The following is a 20,429-nucleotide window of genomic DNA, read 5'->3' on the forward strand; positions in this document are numbered from 1 at the left end:
CTGAACGGTTCAGGTAAATTCAGATGTTTTTTCAGGTAAATAATTTACCTGATCTTGTGTTAGTGTTAGCGTCAGTTAGTGTGTGCCCGGGTAAAATTACATGCTTATTCGTATTCTTAAATTTCCAATAATAAGCTATATCTATTATGACGTAACTATTGCGCACGTGTAACGCAATGTTCGGCTCAGTTCGACTTTCCATTTTCGTCACGACCTTCCATTTTCGTCACGACCTTAGTCTTAATGGCTACAAAATGGGGGGGGGGGATTAGTCGAAATATGTTTGTAAGTTAGGTATGTCGACATAAACCGCATACGCGTTGTTCCATTTTCGACATAATTTTCTTCCGTTCATTTTCCCTTTGCACACGCAAGCTTGCTTTTAGTTTTTCTGTTTTCTCTATATGCATATACCTTTTCGGAGATCACTACGTTTTAAATATAAATGTACTTTCCTCGCTTCAGTAAATTAGCCAAATTAGCAAAAAAATTTGAAAAAACCTACAAATTACGTAAAGTTTAACATTCTCATCTAGCCACAGCAAGTTACAGCGTTCATGCATTCCTTTTATCCGGAACAACATTTTCTAGCAAGATAACCGTCCGAAATGCAAGTCTTGTAATGCGCCTGATGTGGATAAGGGGGTAGAAACGATCCCCATTTAGCGTATACACCCAAAAGTGATCATTTAAAGCATATATTACCTCATACATATATGTTCAAAATTAGTTATGCTTGATGGATTTATGAAATCTGCCACGGGTTAATCTGCCTTGCTCAGCACGGACAACAGAGAAAGGCGGAAAAGCGGCGTGTCTAAAAAACGCAATATTTCTGAGAAATAGTTTGAACGCATTTTGAGCTTTAAAACAAACATACTGTGTACGGTGCTAGGAAAATTGGCCGACAGGGCGTTTAGCCGACAAGGAAAAATGAGAAATTTAGCCGACAGTTTTTATTATGATCGGTAATAAAAGTCCATAATTGTTCCATAAATCAGTAGTTCGGTTGTGATAGATTCCTATCAAGTCCCACGGGCCGCTGAGGCATGGCCATGGCCCGCGAGGCATGGCCAGATGCGGTTAAATACCTTTGTTACGCTAGTTGATAGACCTTCGTTACACTAGTTGATGAAAAAACTGCGGTATATTTGTCCGCTTACGAAATAGTGTTTAAAATTGGCCAATCACAGCTTTAGAATAAGTTTTATTGCTCATTTTACTTAAATTGTCGGTTGAACTTCTCATTTTTTGGTTGTCGGCTGAACGCCCTGTCGGCCAATACGGCGGCCACCACTGTGTACGCAGTATTTTGCAGTGTCAATTCATATTACGCTTATAAATGTATAGATGCATCCAAATTCATGTAGCCGAAATGTAGTAGTGTGTAATCGAAGGATGTATATCAGTACATTTCGAGTTTATAATTTGAGTAACAGTTCTAGTTCTATAGTTAGTTATAGTTAATACCTATTGTTACATTAGCTGTGTTTCAATGACCAGAATTTCTGATTGAAAAACACTTCCTCTTGTTTCGGGGCAGAATTGGCTGAAGAGGTAAGCAATTGATTCTTTATTCGTTTTGAAGGCTCCTATTGTCAAAAACGTCGTTATATTGCAACATGCATCCAGAATTTTATACTTTTAACTGAATAATTGCGAAAGATTTACACTTGTAGAATTTTGTATTTTTTATCGTTAGAAGGCTTCCAGCTGGGGACTTGTTTCCCGGTGCTCTCACAAAGCTGTATATAAAAGATATTTGATGAGCGAAATAATTAATTTCTTTTCCAAGTAATGAAAGTAATACTTCACTGAAATATAGCTATATTGAAACAACCAAGTATATATCGGTTCTTTGCATCGAAGAATTGAAGCTAAGGATTATCCCAGAATAAGTAATTACGAAATAGAGAATTAATGAACACAGTCAAATATTCTCCTGTTATTCAAAACTAAAAATTATACAAAACTTACAACAGTCGGAGAATCCCGATTCCACTAAGTCAGAGTAACTTAAACTAATCAGAAAGTTCGATTAATCGCTTTTTTTTCCAACACTCCTTTTACCTAGGAAAGTTGAACTCACGTGTCAACTTCGTCTCTCGAACTATAACTAACTTATTTGACGAATCACTGCTTTTCAGATTCGCAAATCTCTCTGAGCGTTTTTCTTGTGCCTAAGGTTACTCAACCTTATCATTTTTTATCAGCAAAACGTAACGTGTCGTTCCTTTTAGAACATTTTGGCCTAACGTCTAAGTGTGATAGTGGGCGTAGAAGGTCAGTCACAAGACGCAACTTATCTTATGTGAATGTTTGTTCGCGATGACCGGAGCTGCGTATTTAACTCGGTCTGATAGTTTCGGAATATGGCACAATTCACGTTTCATGCTGAGCAATACGTGTGCAATTTTTCACACGCTTGTTTTTACTCTCTCCCAGAAACGAATACGTATCCGATTTAACCTATGATACCTTTGTTTTCTATTTAGGCTGGAATAATGTTTAGTTTCATATAAAACTTTAACCCTTTCCTTAGGGTCATGAAAAAAGAAACTTAGCTCTTTCTGTCCCTTATTCCCTTGTAGAATAGTTTCAGCGCTAATACTTTGGTATTGAAAGGTAATTTATCTCAACTTTTCACCTCTGAACGAGATCTTGGTAAAATGTTTTGACTCTGGAAAAAGTGTCGTTTCTTTCAAAGAAGAATAAAAAATTGTCTTTCGTCTTTTCCTTTGTTTAGTTTAAAGGCCAAAAGAGCGGTTTCGGGTACCGGAGAAAGCCCGTTGTTTTTCTCATTGCGCCAGGAATTGTCCTAGGAGTGATCAGTTAAAATTAGTGATCGGACTTGGGGAAGTAGGGTTTTGAGGACTTGCAGGGGGTAGCAAAAATTGAGACGCCTATATTTTCAATAATTTAGCGAGGTATATCACGCGTAATAATAATTTCATGCTCAGTGCAGCTCCAGATTGGTAATAATTTGCCATTTCTACAATGTTTGTGTAGTGATAAGACACAAGCTCACTCTACTTAGTGTCACTTGCAAATGGATTTTAACATATATCAAGATATTTTAAAATTCTATCGACATAATTCTTTCCCAAAAGACCGTGAAATTGATAGGCAAAAAAATTGCATTTTCAAACGATTGTGTAATCGGTATCTCAAGCCAAAGCTCTGCCTTATTAATAGAAAGACTGGACTCAAAGTCTTGCATTCCCGGAATGCAGAAGTTATCATTTAAAAACTACATCGAGACCACGAGCATATTAAAGCAATTAAGCCCAAGCAGCTTGTTAAACGCTGTTACAATGTTCAGGGAGCCCGGTTTATCGTTGGGGAACGCAATTGTGATTATTCCAATGAACAAATGATTCATCGGCGTTTTACCGGACCTCTGGTTCATGCTACTCGCCTTACACTCGATAGGATTTGTAATGAATTAAGCCTAGTTATAAACGAAAGGCCGTTACTGGAAAACAATTGCTTCACGAACGCCCCTTCGTTAGATCCTACGTCCTTTATCCCTAGAACCGTGGACACTATTGGTCCCGATTTTAATTGCGTGTGCGCTGCACTTAGCACAATTTTGACAAACACTAATCAAGGGGAAAAATTGAAGAAATAATTCGTTCATTACGAAAGAAAGGCCCGGACCGCCACTTATTCAAGATGATGGGCGCTGCCCCTCTGATTATTGGCCCAAATGATCTTAATTTCGTTACAACAACATATTTGAGAATGCTAGCCGGAACCTTTAGAACTAATATTTACATGTTTTATGAGATCGATGAGTTCGAGCAAGCCCACTGGGATTGTTACACTGGAAACAAAATAGGCCCAAATAGAGGAGGAATTTACTTAAAGGCCGGCTTGAGCGGTGGAACAATGCAATGTTTTATTTGTTACTCGTGTTAAGCCAAAAAATGAGGGGTAAGTTGTTCAATGTCGTTGACATAATTTAATAAACCGGACTTGCACACACATGACAATTGTATATATTATATTAGAGTTAGCTTTTACTCAGCATCGGGACGCTCACTTTAAACTCTCTTTATTTCCATTAGCGCTTGGTGCTCAGCTCTTCCATCTTCTGATAAGTCGCTATCGTAAGTTGGTTGATGCTGTCGTTGTTCGTTTTGAGGCTGTTGTTGCTCGCTTTGCTGCTGTTGTTGCTCGCTTTGCTGCTGTTGTTGCTCGCTTTGCTGCTGTTGTTGCTCGCTTTGTTTCTGTTGTTGCTCGCTTTGTTTCGATGCGAGGGTCTTTTTTCCCTTGTTGGATCTGCCGCTCATTGTTTGCTTCCTTGTCTTTGTCTTGGAGACCCGAATGTGTTCTGCCCGTGGCGTTTTTCCAGCCACTGGAGGTAGCTTTATTGGAGCCTTTCCGAGTCCCTCATTTACAATTTTGTTGTCCATAACTTGAGAGCTATAATTTATTAAAGCCTGACAAATAAAGGATTTAGTGGAGCAAGGCCAATAATAACAATTAACTAAGTTCAGTTTTTAGCTGAAAAAATTAAAGGCAATAAATTATTTTCCTTTGTTTGGAGTTTTAAAGGGCTAAGTTTTAATTTGAATGAGCTCAAGGTTTTCCAACTCAAATAATCTTGGTCTTATTTGCTTTGCTCCAAATCGCGCCACAATTTTGTGTGCCTCTTATCAGGTGTTATTTACCTTGCGAATCACCAATTTTGGTATTGTTGGTCATTTGTGTGCTACTTCGGTCTTATCTTTGTTAGAAGGTATTTGAGTCCTAAGTGTTTGTTTCATTAGCCCTAATCTTAGGACGCATATTTCTATTTGAGACCTGTCAAAATTAGGACCTATTTATTTTACCCGGAAAAGTTCTGGGTGTGAAAGATAGAGTTGTGATTAACAAAAGTGTCAATAAACCACGCATGAACTAAGTTCTACAACACTTTCAGAGTTCATATATATTTACGTAGTTTTGCCTTACACTTTTCCAAATTACACGGTCTGGAAATACGAACGAACGCACTAAAATCTGGACATAAGCAATTTTGAACGCACTATAGTCTGGACATAGGCAACTTTGAACGAACGATAGTCTTGACTAGAAAATAACTTTAGCCAATTTTTAGACATTCTTATAAAGGTTTAATCCGTCTATAAAAACATGTCTAAATGTTTAAAAATTTTTTAATGTTTGTTGAAATCTTGGTAGAATGGGAGAAAATCATTTTAGATCTGTAACTGAGATTTAAAAACAAAATGAGAAACGTTTTTGGTCTTTTTAATATTTTGATAATCTTTTATGCCACTATCAATTTTTTTGTCATTTTTGTCATCTCTTGAAATAGTTGAGGTCTTCTTTGGATTTCAAATGATAGGGAAACAAATTATTTTTATTGAACAAAAAATTCACATAATTTACCGCAGTCCGGCCTTACGCTTCGTTCACGCGCAATCTCTAAAATATCGATCAGATTTGGTACCAAGATTGATACCATGAAATTTCGAATAGTCCTCTGGTTATGAAAAAGAAAATTATTTTGAGTTAGAACACTTTTAGCAACTCAGTATCCTCTGAAAAAAAAACCACTGGAAAAAAACCAATCGGGAAATTTTCTTTTATGCTAGCTCCACTTTATTTGTCCAGTTAAAATTTTACTTTTTTGAAGTCCTCTTATGCTAGCATTTGTGGTATCAATTTGAAGTTCTCTGCGTCTAGAATTTCGCTAAAAAACCTACTTTTATGATTTTTGGTTGTTTTGAATAAAAAACTTTCCTCATATTCTACCCACAATTTCAAGCAAGTTAGCCTGGTTTTTTATCAAGCTAACTACAAATTTTGTCAAAAGTCAATGTTTTTAAGGTTTTTTGAAAAATAATATTATTGTTTTGCCAATATCTCAAGGTAAATAAAGAAATTCCAAAAGAATATCGTCTTTTGAGAAAAAATTTGCGACAAGTTTCCAGCCAATTTTTATAAGTTTTTATAATCGTTTAATCCGTCCCTCACCTGAGTTAAAGTAATTTTTCATCCAAGGTTCTGTTCGTTTTAAATGCCTGTTCAAGTCTTAATAAAATGGGAGAAAATCTTTTTAGATCTGTAATTGAATGGTTAATTGTTAAACTTTTTTTTGAAAAATCCAAAAATTATAATTTATTTCATTTCGAATCCAAAAAAACTACGAACTAAAAAAATAAATATAGTGATAGCATGCACTTTTTGTGGGTGTAAAATTGACTGAGTGCCTATCACCAAAAACTTATGTTCAAACTTTTTTGGTCTTTAAAAAATTTTGGTCACCTTTTATGCCACTATTAATTTTTTTGTCATAGCTCTGCCATTCATTAAATCTGCAACAATTATGAGTCGTTGGGATTAGCTTCACGAACTCTGTCATTTATTATTGAGTTCCAATTTCATATAACTTAGATTGTTTTTGGGTGCAACTTTTTTTAAAGACCTCTTCATAAATTTCGATAATTTTGAGGTCAATTGGAAGTCAAATCTGAGGGGGCACAACAATTAGCAGAACAAGCAATCACACCGAGGCAGCAGAATTTATAAAAAACATGGGCACGGTGGGCTATTTCTTCAGGATGCGGATGGTAATACCAGAGTTTTTGCCGTGTTTTGACTGCTGCATTGTGTTTTCCCCTTTTCATTATTGGACTTCTTCACGACTGTTATAAAATGGAAATGATTGTTCCAAAAAATGTATATTTTTAATTCTAGTTCTCCTTCTCATAGTCCTCTTTGGCGGCTTGCCTGATTATCATCAATGGTGACAACTCGTAACAGATGTAGTCTTAGTGCATTCAACTCCATTTAGATACAAAGATATTCCCTGCTTAGTAATTATAGGTTTTTCAAAACGGATTTGTTTTTTTTTTCATTTTGTTCTCTTTTACCTCCTGTTGTTGACAGCTTTGTTGAGTTTTAAATTAAAGCAATTAAAAACAATTTGGAATTCAATTGCTACGTCTCTCTACATTTTTGGCATCCAGTGAAGTATATCGTCCTCCTTTTGTGCCATAAATAGCTTAGTTCTATCCAATTTGGTATTATTATTTTGAGATTTTGAGTTTGTTTTTAGATATAATGCTCATATAATTATAATACATTCCTTCTCGGAGTGTTAAAATCAAAAGACCTAAAACTATTATTTTTTTAAGGTTCATCAGAGGTTTTTTATTTAACTGCACAGGTATATCAGCTACCAAAACTTTTCTCTTATTCAGTGTTTTCACATAATAAAACATGTCTCAATATGTGAACTATTTTGATTCAAGTCGTATATCTGTACTGCTACTTTGTTTTAAATTAGTTTTCAATACATTTTCATGACTTTTCTTTTTTGTTTTTCGTTCTTTCAAAATCTATAAAACATAAGCAGGTTTGGGAATAAGTGAAACGCCAACTTTTCCTCAAAACAAATCCGCATTTGCTAATTTATGTCAGCTCTCTAAACTATATTTAACTCTTTTTATTTATGTGGTGTGATAGCATCGTTAGGGTTTTTAGCTCATTTAGAAAGAAAATTAAAAACTGTTTCTGGTCTTTTTAAAATTTTGATAATCTTTTATGCGACTAATAATTTTTCTGTCATATCTCTGTCATTCATTAAAACTGCAACAATTACGAGTCGTTAGGATCAACTTCACTAACTCAGTCAGTTATTATTGAGTTCCAATTTCATATAATTTAGATTGTTTTTGGGCGCAGTCTTTTTTAAAGACCTTTTCTTAAATTTCGATAATTTTGAGTTCAATTGGAAGTCAAGTCTGAGGGGCACATCAAGTAGCAGATTAAGTAATCACACCGAAGCAGCAGAATTCATAAAAATCATTCGACTTCATGGCGCGGAGGGCTGTTTCTTCAGGACGCGGATGGTGATGGTTATATCAGAGTTTTTGCAGTGTTTTGACTGCTGCATTGTGTTGTCCCCTTTTCGTTATTGGATTTCTTCACGACTGTTATAAAATGGAAACGATTGTTCTGAAAAAAATGTATATATCTTTAATTCTAGTTCTCCTTCTCATATTCCTCTTTGGCGGCTTGCCTGATTATCATCAATAGTGACAACTCGTGACAGATGTAGTCTTTAATGCATTCAGCTCCATTTAGACGCAAAGATATTCCCTGCGGAGTAATTATAGGTTTTTCAATTTGGATTTGAGTTTTTCAATTTTTTTCAATTTGTTCTCTTTTACCTCCTGTTGTTGACAGCTTTGTTGAATGTTAAATTAAAACAATTTAAAACAATTTGGAATTCAGTTGTTCCGTCTCTCTACGTTTTTGCCATCCAGTGAATTATATCGTCTTCTTTTTGACCCATATATAGCTTATTGTTCTATCCAATTTGGTATTATTTTGAGAACTTGTTTCTTTTAAGATTTAATGCTCATTTAATTATAATGCATTCCTTCTCGGAGTGTTAAAGTCAAAAGGCCTAAAACTATTATTTTTTTCAAGGTTCATTTGAGAATTTTTTATTTAACTGCACAGGTATATCAGCTACCAAAACTTTCTTCTTATTCAGTGTTTTCACAGAAAAACATCTCTCAATATGTGAAAAAAAAGTTGAACTTTTTTTGATTCAAGTCGTATATCTTTACTGCTACTTTGTTTTAAATTAGTTTTCAATGCACTTTCATGCCTTGTCTTTTATTTTTCGTTCTTTCAAAAGCTATGAAAAATTAGCATGTTTTGGAATAAGTGAAACGCCAACTGTTTCTCAAAACGAATTCACATTTGCCAATTTATGTGAGCTCTTCAGCCCTCTAAAGTATTTTTTACCTTTTTTTTATTTATGTGGTGTGACTGCGTCATAAAAGTTTTTTAGCTCAATCAGTGTGTTAAAATTGAGCTCCACCAGAGTTGATTTTTGATTGATCTAAAACATCAGATTTTGAATTTTTTTTTGTTTTGAAATTTCCTCTATTGTGTAACACCTTCTGGTTTAAAGTTAGAGGAACACTTAAGTTGTCATGAAATCATTCACTTAGTCAAAATTGTGTTTTGTTGGTTGTTTTTTTTACTTGAATTTTATTCCAGGACTTGTCCTGCTAAGTTTCTGAGTTTCTCAGTTAGATTGATTCATTTAATGTGAATTCTCCGCTTTTTTATACAGTAGCCTAAAATTTTTGTGACTTCTACAAGCTATTTGATTCTTTCGTTTTACTTAAACAACGCATAAGGATGTTGCAGGCATAGAATTGAGAAGAATTGCGTCAATTTTGTTCCGTAGATAATATAAGCCACCAGATCAAAATAAATGTGGCAATTATTTTTAAAAATCGTTTCAGCAGTTTTGCTTTTCTGAAACAAAGTGTTACGGCACAGCTATCAACAGCTTGAAATGAAAAGGGATCACTGAATACAGATGACATGGAGCTTCTGATTCCTTAATGGTTTTTGGGTTCGTTCTCGATAATCTGGATAAAACTTGAAAATATTATTTTTAAAAATAACGATTTTATTTTAACTTTTAAAGCCACCTTTACCAATGTTTTTGACCAACACCTTCTTGCTTAGAAAATTAGAGGTTTTGAAAAACAATTAAATTTTAATCAAGCTATCAATTTGAATTTAGAATTGCCCAATGATCTTTAATTTCTGAAAGTTATAGATAAAAACATGAAGCTCAACCAAAATTGTGGTTAATACCAAAAAATTCAAACTTGAACAAGCCCACCCTCATTGTCTCAATTTATTTTTGCGTTATCAAATTCACGAAACTATAGAGAAAGTGGTTAGAATTGTGAAATTTTTATTTGCAGCGATAATATTTAATTGATTTTTTTTCATAAAATTTTCAAGCACTCGTCAAAACTACTGACAGATGTAAAATTGGAGACAAATATGGCTATTTTTGCAATTAGTTGGCTGAAAATGTAGTTTCCTTCGGAACTCTTTGTTTTTAACAAAACAGTTTCTGGCCAACCTGCTTAAGTAACACTAGTTTGATTATGTTAAAAGATTCGAATGAGGTTATCGGGGCAAATATTACGTTTTTCTTCAACGTTATTTTTAGACTTTTTACAAACTTGTGAAAAATTATACTGTTCGTCAATTGACCCATTGGAATGCTCTGGTGGAATGCATATTACTGCTTCTCGTGAAAAAAGTCCCAAACTCATGATTCAATCTTGAAAAAAAAATTATTCTTTAACAAATCTTTAAAAAAAGTTCCTTAATGCTTTCCAGAAACTACCTGTGACTATAAGCTTGGGCTTGAATTTATAGTTCGTTTATAAGAGAGCAAAAATAAGCTATGTCCACATCAAGTTGTGATCTTTTGGCCTAGTGAGAGGAGAATTACAATCTGAACAAAACTCAGTCAGCAATTTTTGCGAAAACTCAAATCCCTCGTTGTTAGAAGTGACAATTGCTTAGTTTTAGGTAGAGGCTCTTTATACCACGACCTTCTAACAACCAGGTGCATTTGAAATGCAAAAATCCGAACGGGAAAGTGCCTTCGATCTCTTGAAAACAACTGTCACAGAATGTATCAAGGCCGATTCTGCAGCACAGATTCCTCAGGATCTCTGGAACAGTGTCTCAGCCGACAAGTTGACGGGCAATACAAAAAATGCCGGCTACGCTATCCGAAGTTTCGATTTTGAACTGAACGGGGAATTTTTCGCATCAGCTAATGTTTTGAATGTAAACTCGCTTTTCTTCGAATACGTCTTCAACGGCACTATGACATTTAATTCAACGCGGTCGGTGAGAACAAATATGGCCGACAGACGTGTTAGAAAAATTGTCGGAAACGATAGAAAATTGGACACTAATCAGTTTTTTGCTATCAATTTTGTTTCAAGTGCTGAGTTCAATACAAAATCAGCAATGCTGGAAGAAGACATTATCGAGAAAGTACTCAGAGGTGGAGTCAAAGCCGATGGAAATGTTTTCAACCTTTTGGGTTGCAGCAATTCCGGGGTTCAAAGTCGGTCTTTTTACTTCATGCGGGGTCCATTAGATCAGTGTGAAGAGGTTATGAGCCAGCTCATAAATTTAACAAAATTGGGCAAGTCAAAAGGAGTTGCAAAACGAACTAAATACGTTGGTCTTTTGTTCACTGGCTGTCAACATATCGTCAATTTACCCCCAGATTTATTAATAGAGTCCGCTGAAGATATTGAAAGGGACAATTTTAACTTCACCGACGGGTGTGGATTTATTTCTTACGCTTTAGCTGAGTGGGTATGGAGAAATAATCCCAGCGTCAGCAAGAAATGGACATTTGTTCCAAGTGTATGGCAAATTCGTTACTATGGCAACGGCAAACTCTGCAAAGGTGTGCTTGTTGTTGATAACCGCGATAAAACCAAACATTCGATTTCTTTCCGACCTTCTATGGTAAAGGTCAAAGTCGATGATGTAGGAACGAACAAAGCCAAGGAACATTTGTGGTTAAAATTGGGAATTGTGTCGACCAATCATATCGCTAAGATTGGAAAACTGAACAAGCAAGTCATTGCCCTTTTGAGTGCCAATATCCCGCTCCAAAAATTGCAGTCGATTCAAGATTGTTACTTGCAGCAAACCGAAAACGCAAGAAGGGATAGTGTTGCTGCATTACACTGTTACAGTCTTAAACTGAAGTTGCCGATGTTTGCTAAGCTATTACGCCAACACAAAGCGTCAATTGTTCCAGGCCCTTTTGTAAATTTACCTCTTCAAGTTGAGAATTTAGACTCGGAGAAGTTGAAGATTCCGGTAGCATGTTCCCGGCTTCTAATAGGTGCTTCGTTTCCCGAATTACTTCGAAAGACTCCTTTACGAGACGGGGAATGTATTGTCTTATCCGAGCTCGGACCAGTTTTGGGTGATGTTGTCGTTTGCCGAAGTCCGTCATATTCACCGGGTGACATTCGGGTTCTCACAGCTGTCCCACCAGCTCCAAGTAGCCATGTTAGTGATTTGAAAAACGTCATTTTGTTCTCAACCGAGGGTTCCCGACCTGACCCCGATAAAATGAGCGGCGGCGATTTAGATGGCGACTTATATCTTGTCATCTGGGACCAGAGGATTCTAGAATATTCTGAGACTTTGAGAAAAGTTCCGGCTGAAAGCTACGAAGTTCCAAAACCAGATAAGAACCACAGAATGATTGAAGACAAAAGCGACTGGATTCGCTACGTGGCCCAATGGGAAAACTCCCTGCTGGCTCAAATTGACTGGACTTTTTTCAAATTAGCATCTCAGAAAGGAATTAGTTCACGTGATTGTCAAGAGTTATCAGCATTATTTTCACGCGCTGTTGACCAAATTCCCTCTGATCTTGATCAGTTGAAACAAAAAATGGCACAGACGTCTGGAAATATTTATCATGGTCCGTTTGTTCAAGACTTTGAAAAAATCCCCATTTGGGAAAAAATGTGGCAAAAACAACAACAGTTGCTGGAAAAACTTGGAAAAACACGGAACGCTACTGTGGAGATTTTTGAGTACCAGACATTTTTCAATACCCTTGTGAACAAATCGGAAACTGAAATCGTTGAAATTTTAACCGATAAAAATATTGCACATACAGCCACAACCAAACAGGTTGAACAAATAAAAAAATACTGGATTATTTTGAGCTCTAAACATTTTGTCCAAGTTTTGCCGAGCAAAAAAATTAAATCTGAACCAGATAATTTGTTACCGTTGTGTATTTATGATTGCATCGAAAAAGAATGCAGAAAGCGCCACCCGAAAACTTTGGAATGGTATAATTCGTGGGCAGACAAAATGAAACTGGAGCTGAATTTCTTCATTAGACCCATTCTAGACAAAATAGATGGTTTGAATGAAACTCTGACGGAACAAGAAAAACGACTGAAATTTGCGTTAAGTTTGTACGAAGAAAAATTTAGCGAAATAAAACGGCTAAAAACTGTTTTAATGGGAAATCTTCAAGTTGTTCACAAACACAGAAGCAAAGTTAGCATAACTTTTAACAAGGCCATTGAACTAAGACATTTATATTCGGAGCTTGAAAAGATCACGAACCAGCGTGAGCCTGGTTTCTTCACAAATTTGTTGAGAGGAATTCAAAATAAACTTGCAAAAGTTTTTCTGAAACGAGACCGAAAATTAACTGCAGAAGAACGTGAATTACTCGAGAGGTACAAAAAAGTGCACTCAGATATTGACAACAAATCAAAGGACTTAGAATGCGCGCTGATATCTGAAGAAACTTCATATCTCGACCTACAACAGAAACTGAGACCACTGATTTCCCCACGTAACTTACGGTTTAAAGATACCGAAAACGCCGATATTGGCGAAATACGAAAACGTGGAGAATTTTGCAACAAGTTGAAACAAACAATAATTGACTTACATAACTCCTACCAAGACCCTATCATGAGTGAAGAAGTCCATAAACTTGAACAAACTTTGATGTCAAAAATTCGTATTATCACCAACAGAGAGAAAAAATTGTCAACAGAAAAAGAGCGAATTAATAGCATGATTGATCAAGTTAAAGTCTCAAATCCTGGAAAACACAAGGTAATAACTCCAGAAATAACACAAACAGTACCATCGTTATGGAGTTTATCACAAAAAGTAGTTTTTGGATGTTTGAAAGGAAAACTTTTCCACATAGAGCGAGAACAGGCAATTCTTGACAAAAGAAAAAAATATCTACAGGAAAGATTAGAACAAGCGTACAGTCCTGAAATTCACCAAAATACTTTGACAGAAATTGAAAAAGAAACAGAAAAATCGAACCCTTTTAATCTGGCTGTTTGTGCAGCTTTGAATGAAGTCAATTCGCGGTTTCATTTATATTCCGCCGAAGATCCAGATCGACGTGTGGGTGTGAACAAAGAGTTGAAAATGTGTTTGCTGCGAGAGAAAAACAGATGTAAACAAGAATGCAGTGGAAAACAGTTGCCCATCTTCTCAAAGAGGTTTGAAATTATGAGCGCTTTGAGAGACCATAACGCTATGATAGTTGTGGCTCAAACTGGCAGCGGAAAAAGTACTCAAGTTCCTCAATACTTAGCCGATGACTTGCATCACGTTTTAAAACACTTAGAGGTCAAAAATTTTCCCAAAGTTGTGTGCACGCAACCTCGGAGAGTGGCAGCTACAAAAATTGCCCAGCGGGTTTCCTTGGAATATTCTGGAAGCATTGACAGTACAAAAAAGACTGAAGACAAATCAAAGCCGGCTGTTCTCAACTCAAACAAGGCGGAAGTTGTCGCTTACCCTTTGTATGCGTCATCTGGATCCGAGACACGGGCCTTGGACGAGAACGATCGGCTCGGCTGGTACAAACAGTTGCCATCACACCTCAGCAAACACAAGACCCACTCACCAAAAAACCCCGATGAAAATTCAATGGCACAACTTGAGGGTACCCTGGGTGAAGTAGGAGGTTGGGTAGGGTTTCAGATCGGATCAAGAGGTCAAACATTAGAACAACGCAAGGACAGCAAAAAGATTTCGTCTGGAACTAGAATTGAGTTCGTAACTGAAGGTTTGTTGCTCCAGAAGCTGAAAAACCAACAGGAATCCACCAGTTACGACTGTGTAATTGTTGACGAAGCACACGAACGAGGCAAGGATACGGATTTTTTAATGGCACTTTTGAAGAAAATGCTACAGAATGAAAACTGTAAGCTGAAAGTTGTAGTGATGTCAGCTTCTATAAACCAGCAACAGTTCTCAGACTACTTTGGCAAATGTCCCATAATTGAGTGTGAAGGCAAAATGTTTGATGTTGAAGAATTTTACAAACCAGTATCTGTAAAAAGTCCTGTCACCAAAATCGCACCAAGTTCCAAAACTTCATTGAAAACTTCTTTGTCAACAACTCCTGGAAACAGTCGCGAATACAATGATGCTGAAAACGAAGAACTGGACGTCATTTCAAACTACAGTTCGCTTCTTACTTTGAACGATGATATTGATAGCCAAAATGAACTTTTCGGTGGGAAAAACAAGCTAGTTGTCCACGCAGTTGACATTTTGTTCAGAGAAGTTCATCCTAAAGAAAGAGGCGACGTCTTAATTTTCCTCCCTGGCAAGAAAGAAATCCATAACACCGTTGAATTGATTCGGGAACGGGCCGAAAGAGAATTTGCAGAAAATGCCTCACGCACTCACCCTGGCTACGTTCGCAAAATTGTATGTTGTACGAATATTGCCGAAACTTCGTTAACAATCCCAGGTGTTAAATTCGTAATTGATGTCGGCCAAGCTAAGAAAATAACCTATGATCATGAGTTAAGAATTTCAGCACTAGTTTTGAACAATAATTCTCAGGCGTCTGCTAAGCAAAGGAAAGGCAGAGCCGGTAGAATTGAGACTGGGTACTGCTACCGGCTTTGTTCGAAAGAAGAGTTTGACAAGCTTGAGGAATTCGACGCGCCGGAGTTGAAACAGTGTCCAATTGACGAATTATACCTTTATGCCGTGAGCACATTCGGCTCTATGGAGCAACTGGAACTTATGCCCGATGCAAAACCATGTGAAAAATCAGTCCAATTTGCAAAGCAGCGCCTCGTTAACTTAGAGTTCATTCAAGTAACCAAACAAATGTTTGGTCACGATAAAGTCGAACTGACTTCTGATGGAAAACTAGCAGTAAGTCTGCTCGGCGAGCTTTCGATTGAAGCTATACGCATGATTTTGGCTACCAAAAAGGTTGGCATGATCAAGCATGCATTACAGTTAGCAGTTCTGATGAAGAACTCAAATGATCTTCAGGTCAAAGAGCCGACGGATACAATGACCGAAAAGTTCAACGTATATTTAGACGAACTAGGCGATGCTTTTACTTGGTTCAAAATCTACACAACTTATCTGGAAATTAAAGGAATGAAGAAACATTCACAAATGATAACTAAAAGCGGGGAATGGAGAGACTTGAAAATGAAAGGAGTCAAACAATGGTGCCAAGACTTAGGAGTAAGTTTGACGACGTTGCAATTAGTGGACAAATCAGTCGATTCAGTTTATCAAACATTGAAAAGACTGAAAGTGCTAGGAGATGGCCCTACTGGATGTGGGTTCAGAGATTTAGACATTCCGTTGAGTGAACTAAGAGAACACCTGTGCAAGGCATTAATATCGGGATATTTCCACAATACAGCTGAGCTCCACGATATCAACTTTTTGAAGGCTGGTTATTCGATGCTTACCTCGGGTAACATCAAGCGGCCATCGTGTAGAGAAGATGAAAGTGATAATGTTTTCAGTATTGTAAGCACCAAAAAACACCACCATCATTTACTTAAGTTGGAGCTGTCAAACCGATCATCGTTAACAAAACGTGGCGACGTTGTTCAAAACACCTACTTAGTTTTCACAAACTTGTTCAAGGCCGTTTCAACTGGTCGCATTTTTATGGAGCAAGCTTGCAGAGTTACACCTCAAATGATAATCGAAAACTCGAACGAAAACTGGCGAAAACAATGTCAAATAAGACCTGCGGGCAACAGAAAGCTACAGTCCGTCGTCACAAGAGACAGCAAAGAATTTGTAGGCCCCAAAGTTTTGGGCAAAATTCTGAAAACAAGTGACGAAAAAAAGTATTTGAAAGAGCTCGAAGAACAATCGGGCGCTAAAGTTAATTTCATGTTTGACCACGGACAGATACGAGTGTACGGCTCACAATGCGAAGTTGCAAACGTTCTAGAACATTCTAGTCTGCAATCTGATGTTGTAGAACAACAAAAACAGTGCCTGCAAGGTGATTTTCGAGTTTCATATCCTTTAGGAAATGGGAAAAAATTAGGATGTTTTGATCCCGGTTTGCGGTTAGATTTCAACAAAGCTATATTTGATGAGGGAAAGACAATTGAAGACTGGAAAAGCGTCAAAAAGAGTTCTGTGATTTTTAGAAAAATTGATCACAACAAAATCAAGATACTGGAACGTAATATTCGTAGCATGAAATTGCAATGTCCTGACCAGGAAATAAAAGATCAATGGGGAAACGCAAGAGTTCTCGATGACGACAGGTGGACAAAGAGTAGCATTTCTTATTGCAAAATTACTTTCCGCTCCGCAAATGTTGCCAATTATGTTTGTAACAATTTTTCTTCGTACAAAATGGAGCTCTCAGACGAAACGCATTGTTTTCTCGACAACAACGAGGAAATTCCCGTTATTGATACACGAATATATCCTTCAGTTTTGAAATTGAGTAAAATATATCCGGGCATTGACGTGAAAACCAGAGGTGGGCACAACCCATGCTTTTTAGTTCGTCCAAAAGAGAAAAATGATGAAAAACATCAGGTTAATGAATTCAAACAAGCTTTGGCTGATTCCCACACATTTTCCAGCAAAACTGTGGAAAATATTAGTTTCGGTTTTGCTACTTGTTTCAAACAGGAAATTTTGGAGTGCTTGAACCTGGTGAAGGAGTCTACAGAGAACAAGATGAAGAGAAGAAATTACAAACTTGTTGACCACTTTACAACAAAAACAAACCCTTCAATAGAAATTTTCGGCGACGACAAGAATGAGGTTGCTAAAACAATTGAACAGATAATAACGCAGATAAAGCACGATATTCGTGAAGAAATTCTTCCTTTATTTTATTTCACTGAAATTGAGTTGCAACGACATCAGTTCGCGACAATTTTACGCCATCTGGAATTATTACGTGCAAACTATCCACGTGTTGAATTTAACGTAAAATCTGGTTCTAATTTCAGCCGAAATGATTTAGTGAAGCCCTCAATTCAAATCATGACAAGAGAAAAAGACCAAGGCATCAAATGCGCAAAAGAAATCCGAAAAGTTCTAGAAAATTCTGGAAGCTTGAGTGAAACTATAAGCAGAACCGACACAACGCTGCCTGATATTCGCTGTTGTATGTGTTCACAGGAAGTAATCTTGAAAAAGTTTGTGAACAAAAAAGCAGAGCAGGAACAGAAAGGTTCCATACATATAAACATCAACAAGACGACAGCAGTAAAATCTTTAACATTATGCGGGTGCATATACTGTCCTTCATGTTTGTTCATCACTGTTTCTGAACAAATTCAAAGTGAACATTTTGCCAAGAAAGGACTGAAATGCGCCAACGTTTCCGAAATCTCCAGAAAAGATTGCAACCAAACAATAATGAACCAAGATTTAAAAGACAATCTAACGTCCAAACGCTGGAAGCAAACTTTAGACGCCGCTTGGAGCGCGTACGTGAATTTTTGGGAAAGTAATCCAAGTTTGACTGAGGAATGTAAGCTGGAAATTTGTCCAAGTTGTGAAAAAGGCCACAAGTTTAGCAAGAATTCACGAGGAGTTTTTAGTTGTTCACAATTCAACATCTCATATTATTACTGTGTTAAATGCAAGGGCAGAGTTACAAACGAAATAGATTTTGAAGACCACCAGAAACGGTGCATGTTAACGCCACGACGATCACGACCCGTTGCCAACAACAGTTTTCAAACAATTACAAGAGGTTTGCAAACAACGAGTCACTTAAGCAAATTAAGCGCAGAATATCATGCAACTGAGAAAAGTATGCTAGAAACTTGTCCAAATTGTGAAAGTTACCGCAAATTTAGCAAGGACTCGCGAGGAGTTTTTCGTTGTTCACAATGCAACATCCCCTCTTATTACTGTGTTAAATGCAAGAGCAGAGTTACAAACGAATTAGAGCTTGAAGATCACCAGAAAAGATGCATGTTAAAACCAAATCGCTTACGACCCGTTGCAAACAACGATGCAAATGTTGATGTCTTTCGCGGATTAAGCACAGAATATCGTGCAATTGAAAAAAGTATGCATGAAACTTTGCTAAATTGTGAAAGAGGCCACGAATTTAGCAAGTACTCACGAGGAATTTTTAGTTGTTCACGATGCAACATCTCATTTTGCCTTAAATGCAAGAGAGAAATTACAAACGAAATAGAGTTTGAAGATCACCAGAAACGGTGCATGTTAACGCCACGAAGCTCACGACCCGTTGCAATCAAGTATGCAAATACTGATGTCTTTAGCGAATTAAGCACAGGATATCGTGAAAAATTGTTGAGAAGGTGGACCTCATCTATGGCTGACCCATCTGGTCTAACTACACGGTGAATAGAAACTTGGTACACCTTGATCAGAATTTCAAGATCCTGATACTGCCGGCGAAATAGTGAACATCCTGTAAAAAAGCTAGAAACTCTAAAAAATACTTGACAATCCTTGATAAGAATTTGAGAAGAGCTTCATAACTCCTGCTGATTATACACGATCACAACTAATTAAAACTAATTTGACTCAAACTGATCATTTTTGCTGATCTGTTCAAAAATAAATATATGTAACAGTAAATGTAAATTCTTTTAAATGTAAAATGACGTGGTGTTCTTGGACCACTGCAGTACAAAACACGGTGCTCTTGATTACCCAGAGAGAAATTGTTACATCTCTACAGAACTATAATCGAAGATAATGAAATATATAAGCTTGTTTATGTTTAATATAGAAGTTATTTCTTGACAACTATCTACTAAATTTGTAATGAAATTTAATTTGAAAATCATTTATGTTCTTGTATCTATAACGATGGAGCTTAACATAATAAGAAACAAAGCGAGGGTACATTTAATTCGTAACAGTAGAAGCAATCGTAGATTTTTACATGAATTTCGATAAAAAGCCCTATATATTTGCTCATGATTTGTTCACACATCATGATTTGTTCACACATCATGATTTCTTCACACATCATGATTTGTTCACACATCATGATTTGTTCACACATCATGATTTGTTCACACATCATGATTTCTTCACACATCATGATTTGTTCACACATGATGATTTGTTCACACATCATGATTTGTTCACACATCATGATTTGTTCACACATCATGATTTGTTCACACATCATGATTTGTTCACACATCATAATTTGTTCACACAGCATGATTTGTTCACACATCATGATTTGTTCACACATCATGATTTGTTCACACATCATGATTTGTTCACACATCATGATTTGTTCACACATCATGATTTCTTCAAACATCATGATTTGTTCACACATCATGATTTGTTCACACATCATGATTTGTTCACACATCATGATTTGTTCACACATCATAATTTCTTCACACATCATGATTTGTTCACACATCATGATTTGTTCACACATCATGATTTGTTCACACATCATGATTTGTTCACACATCATGATTTGTTCACACAGCATGATTTGTTCACACATCATGATTTGTTCACACATCATGATTTGTTCACACATCATGATTTATTCACACATCATGATTTGTTCACACAGCATGATTTGTTCACACATCAGGATTTCTTCACACATCATGATTTGTTCACACATCATGATTTGTTCACACATCATGATTTGTTCACACATCATGATTTCTTCACACATCATGATTTGTTCACACATCATGATTTGTTCACACATCATGATTTCTTCACACATCATGATTTGTTCACACATCATGATTTGTTCA

The 20,429-nt window shown here is 36.6% G+C and overlaps 2 protein-coding genes across 6 annotated transcripts in view; one reads left to right on the forward strand and one right to left on the reverse strand.

Annotated features, from left to right (window-relative positions):
* Window positions 1–20,429, reverse strand: part of LOC142346160 (uncharacterized) — a 439,331-nt gene that overhangs the window by 11,905 nt on the left and 406,997 nt on the right. The window lies entirely within an intron of this gene.
* Window positions 315–19,474, forward strand: LOC142345675 (uncharacterized). Of its 5 annotated transcripts, none has more exons than XM_075397896.1 (3): window positions 315–883; window positions 1,319–1,557; window positions 10,372–19,474. In XM_075397896.1, exon 3 carries the CDS (start codon window positions 10,426–10,428, stop codon window positions 19,024–19,026), a length of 8,601 nt encoding a protein of 2,866 aa, XP_075254011.1. In that variant the 5' UTR covers window positions 315–883; window positions 1,319–1,557; window positions 10,372–10,425; the 3' UTR covers window positions 19,027–19,474. The 5 variants fall into 5 exon arrangements, with proteins under 5 accessions (XP_075254011.1, XP_075254007.1, XP_075254008.1 ...); XM_075397892.1 differs by having other exon boundaries at window positions 10,378–19,474; XM_075397893.1 differs by having other exon boundaries at window positions 1,351–1,557; window positions 10,378–19,474.

This window comes from Convolutriloba macropyga, chromosome 9, assembly GCF_964194025.1.
Source record: "Convolutriloba macropyga chromosome 9, txConMacr16.3, whole genome shotgun sequence".
Lineage (NCBI taxonomy): Eukaryota > Metazoa > Xenacoelomorpha > Acoela > Convolutidae > Convolutriloba > Convolutriloba macropyga.

Coding starts and splice junctions, on each gene's coding strand:
- LOC142345675 (XM_075397896.1), top strand. CDS start 10,426: ATGCAAAAATCCGAACGGGAAAGTGCCTTCGATCTCTTGAAAACAACT.